This window comes from Silene latifolia, chromosome 2 (assembly GCF_048544455.1).
Source record: "Silene latifolia isolate original U9 population chromosome 2, ASM4854445v1, whole genome shotgun sequence".
Taxonomy (NCBI): Eukaryota; Viridiplantae; Streptophyta; class Magnoliopsida; order Caryophyllales; family Caryophyllaceae; genus Silene; species Silene latifolia.
Genome location: NC_133527.1, coordinates 27,485,984 through 27,491,983, shown reverse-complemented (window position 1 = coordinate 27,491,983; position 6,000 = coordinate 27,485,984). Strand labels below are relative to the sequence as shown.

The 6,000-nt window shown below is 36.8% G+C and overlaps 1 protein-coding gene across 1 annotated transcript; it reads right to left on the bottom strand.

The window, feature by feature from the left end:
• Positions 1 to 658: 658 nt before the first annotated feature.
• On the bottom strand, positions 659 to 4,697 carry LOC141642524 (inositol diphosphatase DSP4-like). The gene is made up of 5 exons (XM_074451359.1): positions 4,196 to 4,697; positions 4,000 to 4,093; positions 1,554 to 1,611; positions 1,407 to 1,450; positions 659 to 1,172 (listed from the first exon to the last, which is right to left on the bottom strand). The coding sequence occupies exons 1-5, from the start codon at positions 4,411 to 4,413 to the stop codon at positions 984 to 986; spliced, it is 603 nt and encodes a 200-aa protein (XP_074307460.1). The 5' UTR covers positions 4,414 to 4,697; the 3' UTR covers positions 659 to 983.
• Positions 4,698 to 6,000: the final 1,303 nt, after the last annotated feature.

Below are 6,000 nucleotides of genomic sequence, written 5' to 3'. Positions count from 1 at the left end.
TAATCAATTTGAAAAAAAAAAAATCATCACTTTCTAAGTTCGTAAACACGAGTTATAGTCTCTTAAAGTTCTCTAGATCAAAAAATTGGGTATTTCGGGCAAAACATCAAAGTTGAAGGGCACCGCGTGCATTTTCCCTATTTTCAATGCTATGTCGTCGTGAATTGTAACGAGATATTGCACTGCTAAGTTCTTGTAAATTGTTTACGCAAAGAGACTCTCTTAAACGAAGATGACTGTTGTACAGCACCAAGACTCCAAATGTAGTCAAAGACCTACTCCGTTAATAATTTGGTGTTTAATGTGGCTGTCATTTCTTGAGTGGCTGGACATTGGAACTAGCATGCCCTCCTCGAACACAAGTGACCCTGGTCGGCAAGGTGTTGATCAGAATTCTGCCTAGGATTTCTCCGACTTGTCCGAGATATGGCAATAGCTAATCCAGATGGCAATGTAAGCCAGAAGATATCAGGCTTAGTGATCTCGTTTCCCTGGATCCCATCCCACGTATTTTTGAACTAAAACATCTGAACTAAATTGAATTATAGTTAACTCATAATACATGTACTGAATTGATCAATTGTCAACCAAACAGTAAAACCTGAACGGAACTGCGTGAACTAAAATTAAATCCAAACGAACATGGCATTAGTCTCTTGCAATACACCCAAATAATAATATTACCCAAATAATAATATACTTGACCATTCTAATGGAATAGGTTGTTTACATGAATGCAGTTCATTGTTAGAGAAAACAATGAGCCCTACAAAATAAGCAACTTTAACTATCGTTACATTTCCCAGGGCAACATAAAAATGCAGATACCAAATCTACGCAAGTATTATACCGCTAAGTTATTGCAATTAGTAAATAGCACCTATTACGGAAACTTGTTTACTTGACAAGCCTTTGAGCATATGTTAAACATCTCTATGAGCAACTTCGAACTATGAATTGTACGAAAATGTAGATATATTTGATCATCTCTTCTTTGAGCATGAAAATTGGAGTGAGGTGTTCTTCAAGCTCGATATGTCAAACATCTCTATGAACCTCTGATCTGATATCCTAGCTTTCACACCAGCAAATCGTTGGTACTCGTCAAAGATCGATGATAGGCACCATTTTTGCAACTTTCTTAAGCATCCTACAAGACACCCGGTTCGATGCTGCATATATATAACCAAGTGTTCAATACCATATAACTAAGAATCGGAAAACAAGCACAGATAAACATTTGCTCCATTCATTTAAATTCACCACCTTTCCACATATTTTTCATCTCCCTAGAATTGTGGTCACCTATTTTCCCTCATATATTTTTCATTTCCTAAACATTGGTCCAAAAGCAAATGTAGTGAATTTAACTAAACAAAGCGAGTAATACTGCTGAGAAAGCATACCTTTCCGCCTTTGCAGTGTATCAGGACAGGGTGGTTTCTTGTATCTGTTGTTACATAAGTTCAGGAAAAGATGGTAAGATTTCAGAATCACGCAGCACCTAAATAACATGATTAGCAATCAGTATTGCACAAATTCAAATAACTTACCGAGAGTTATCTTCATGGCTTCACGAATCATATCTGGAGGAATGTTAACAAACGGCTCCTGCATACAGCCAAATCACACCCATGGTAATCAAACTAATCATGATTCTGAAACTGAGGAGCTGAGATGAACATGTTATAGTAAAGCGTCCTAAGCCCGACAAAGCATTGTGTTTCCGTTGTTTACTATTACAGTCTACAAGTCTATAACATTGGAGCCTTAATCACAGGTCTAATGTTCCAACTTCTACATTTACGTCTTCGTCAATCAGCATGCAGTTGTACTCATAGTCCTTCGTTTTAAGGATAGGAAAAGATCATAGCATAGTCTGTGGCTCTTGATGCAAAGGGTACTAATCCTTCCTAGTTACTCCCTCTATTTTAATCGTATTTGTTTTTTCTGGCCTCGCAAAAAAAAATCAAATGGACTTATTCACTGAAATAGAGGGAGTACTACATTACATTTTGATCACTGATATCATCATATGAGGTATATCAGCAACAATGAGTACCAGACTACGCAATTCCGGGTTCGGATGTGGTGGACAAGTTGAAGCTTTTACAGACCATTAGAAATAGCAAACTTTACGCCGCGTAGAGGTGCACTACACCACAAGTAGAAAAGATAAACAAAAGGAAGCAAACAATTGTTTGAAAGATTCTCTTCACTTTCCACTTTATTTTATCTTTCGAGTTTCCTTTACTCGGAAAACATAACGCACCTAAACACGTACGACTCGAGTGATGAAAACATTCATTCAAAAGAATCTCCATTCATAAGCATCTGCCGCATTATGCGGATACAAATCCAAGTTAGGTTATATGTGGTGTAAGGCGGGGAAAAAGAGGAAAGAAGAAGATTAAGGTGGGGAAAAAGAGGAAAGAAAAAGATTTTGGACCCCAGATGGAAAGGTGATAAAAAGAGAATATATGAGGCATGGCTAACACAGCAGAACAATGAAGTATCAACAAAGATTTTGCAGTCAATATTACAAAGGCTTGAAAGCCCTTTGATGAAAGACATGGACATTAGACTCTTGACTCTTCAAGTACACCAAGTCACAACGCACAAAGTTAGTATGCAACTTCATGAAGGCTTTGCGATGGCAAGCAGCCAGCTATTCATAATCCAAATGGAGTATCATGTTTTCGACTACCCACTGAAATGTCATAATAAAGCGACATCAGATCAGAATTAACATTGGAACCTAGAGGATCCATTTACACAAGTCAAAACCATTTATATGCAACTTCGGGAAGTTCACATCTTTTGCTAAGCAGAGTTCTCTATTCATCAACCACTTTCATGATCCACAAGCTCAGAGATGAAGCTTGCAGATAAAGAAAAAATTACAAGAATCAGGGTACCAGTCTCGATTCCCGACCAAGGTCATGCCTATAATACCGAGGCCCATACCATACCATCATTCGAGTAACAAATTATACTTAGTTACTTACTCTACTAACATTTACAAAGTATTCATAAACAAAATTGTAGGGGAGGCCCCCCTGCTCACACCTACTAAGATCAGACAATATACAACTAGACAAGCTCGTATATTTGAAACAACAACATTACTACCGTGCCTCAAGGGAACCCGCAATTACAGAACAAAGAAGTTAGACTGAGTTTATTTCAAGTCCTACATTTTTCTGAATCGACAATTGTTTAATTTAATCAACGAGAACAGAATAACAAAGTGAACGACTAATCTTTTATTGTCTAAAGACTACACATTAGACATTTAAAACCAGTAGGCAGTAGCATTTAGCTATTCACATTTCCGTATTTTATCCGTATCCTTTTAGATTCCCGATAATAATATGATTTCCCCCTTTTATAATCAACTTTATCCAACAAAGTCATGTAATCTACGAATATAAGATGAATAACCATGCAGACGAGGAGTGATAACACCACTCGAAAATCAATCGTGCCACTCAATACATATGAGAGTGGGATTAAAATAGCTTAAATTTCAAGGAATAAATAGAGTGAAAGAAGCATTTTGCGAGTGGCGTTATGTGTTAATGTGTACCCATACAGAGTAGAGACTACTCACATTCCCATAATTTTCTACAATATTTTACTATACAAGAATTTCTCACTACAACGCAAAATCGCCACTAAATTTCAATAAACCAAATGCTCAAAAAAAGAAACTCGTTCAGTTTTTTGGGCGTAAACCAGGGTATTCACCGCCGACAACTCAAAAGTTATACTCCCTGTGCCGGTCAATTGTTGTCCTTTGTTTTTGGCACAAAGACCAAATTGCTCATCAAGTTCATTCTTAAAATAGAAAGGACAACAATTCACTGAGACCCAAAAATAGAAAAGGACAACAAATGCCCGGGACAAGAGGAAGTAAATGACAGTTCCTATGATAAGTCCAAACTCCAAAACGCATAAATACAGAAATACTCAAAAAAATTCAAAAAATATGCAAACCTTGCACATCTCAATGGCGTACTGGAAGAGATGAACTCCATTAGCTTCTAAAAACTCCGTAATCGCTTTCGGATACGGCTCCGGACACAAATATCTACACATTTTCACCATTTTTTCGCACATGAGGTAGTAATTACGTCAAAATCACAACAATTACAATAATAATAAATGAATTAAAAGTAGAATGATGAATTACATGACTGATCGAAGGCCTAGGGTTTGAAGGAAGGGTAAATTAGTAAGATCAGGAAAACCAGACCGGAAAATACCGTTATCAACCATCGCGAAATTGAACGGCGGCACGTAATACACCTCTTCAATTAAGCCGCCGGAGACGGCGACAGTGACGGTGGTAGACGGATGAGATACGGCGGCAGTACAGGTGTCGTCATCGGTTGAATTTTCCAGTTTCATTATTTGTGGCGCCAAGTGGAAGGGAATTGACCAAATAAAGTAGTTAGGGAATGAGATGGGAATTTAATTGATTAAAAAAATAGGGTGGTGAAAATAAAATATTGGGAGTGAAATGTGAATCGCAGAGGATATTGGGTTACTGTTTGTGGATCACTGGTGGGTTGGAGTAGTTGATTATATAAAGGACTCCGAGAAGAGGGAGATGACAATATCTCGGGTTGTTCATAGGTTTTTCCGGTCTATTGAATTTGATTCGCCATGCTCGTCAAATAAACGGGTATGAATAAAGCATTTTTAAAAAATTACAAAAGTCTGATCCACTAAGCCATACTAAACCCGCTTGTCCATTGGCCATATTTTTTATGGATACAAGGTATTTAAATCAAACTGAAACCTCTTTTTTATTGGATTTAATTTTTGTTCAAGTCAGTTCAATTTTATAAGTTTAGTTTATTTCAACCTTACTAATTTCAAGGAGTCTTGCTTATCACGGTATCTTCAAAGAGACCTCTCACATCCCCTCCTCATTTGCGCTTTGTCCTGTTTTGTTCTTTACTTCAAATTCGTTCGTACTTCAGTTTACTATAATTCATGTTCTGCTCAGTTCAAATAGTTTTGGGCTAAATATTGGTAACATGTGTGTTAACTTCAAATGAATCGTGATTGTCACGTACTAGTAGGGCTTTGATTTAGAGAAAGGCTAACTATGTTGACATTCTTAAATGAGTGATGTTCATGGGATGCTTTTCCAGATGTAGATAAATGATGCAAACAAAAATTGATAGTACAGGAAATATCATCCTTTAAATGAACGATACCACCATCAACGGTCGCCTACATCTCTGTCTATGACGACGTTTGAATTTGTTTAATATTCTCCTGAAACTCCAATGGTATAGGTAGCTTTGAAAACTTAAATTCATTTTTGTGTACATATGAGATTTAAACTTCAAAATTTAAGATCTCATTAAAAATTGGTGTCACGGGGGTGCTGGTTGCAGGCGTTCATGACGGTGGTTAAAAGGCAGATTTGGTCGACGGATCAAATGGTGGCCATAACTTTGAGAGAAAAGCAGATGGTGGTCCGAGGTGTAACACGGTGGTCTGGGAGAGGTGGGAGAGTGGTTTGGGAAAGTTGGTTAACACAGGTTCTAATCATTTGATAATGTGGTGTTTAAGTTTTTATTGAATAATTTAGATTTAAACATAATTTTTTTCTGAATTTTTTCTGAACTGAATTTATAGTATTTGAAGTTTTGAACTGAACTTATAGAATCTGAACTGAATTTATAGAAATTAAGATTTGAACTGAACTTAAAAGAAAGTAATTTTAAGTCCAAAAAAACAGGAATTAATAGTGAATGAAAGAGTACACAGAAATCACAAATATGCAATTATACACTAAAAGTTGTGGTGTTGTTATTGTGTTAAGGAGTGATATGACATTGACACTGAATGTGATACTCCTATGAGTATTTCGTGTAGGTAAAGATGAATGTACGTGAAAAGCTAGATGCTGATTTCCCAAATTGGCAAAACCACATGTTGAAATCATAGTCGCACATTAAAGGGTTGGCCAAAAACCCT

Bases quoted from the DNA above. Each gene is read 5' to 3' on its own strand.
- LOC141642524 (XM_074451359.1), bottom strand. From the start codon at position 4,413: ATGAAACTGGAAAATTCAACCGATGACGACACCTGTACTGCCGCCGTA. The intron at 4,094-4,195 runs GTAATTCATCAT...GAAAATGTGTAG, and splicing joins CTAGGCCTTCGATCAGTCAT to ATATTTGTGTCCGGAGCCGT. The intron at 1,612-3,999 runs GTTTGCATATTT...GGCTGTATGCAG, and splicing joins ACGCCATTGAGATGTGCAAG to GAGCCGTTTGTTAACATTCC.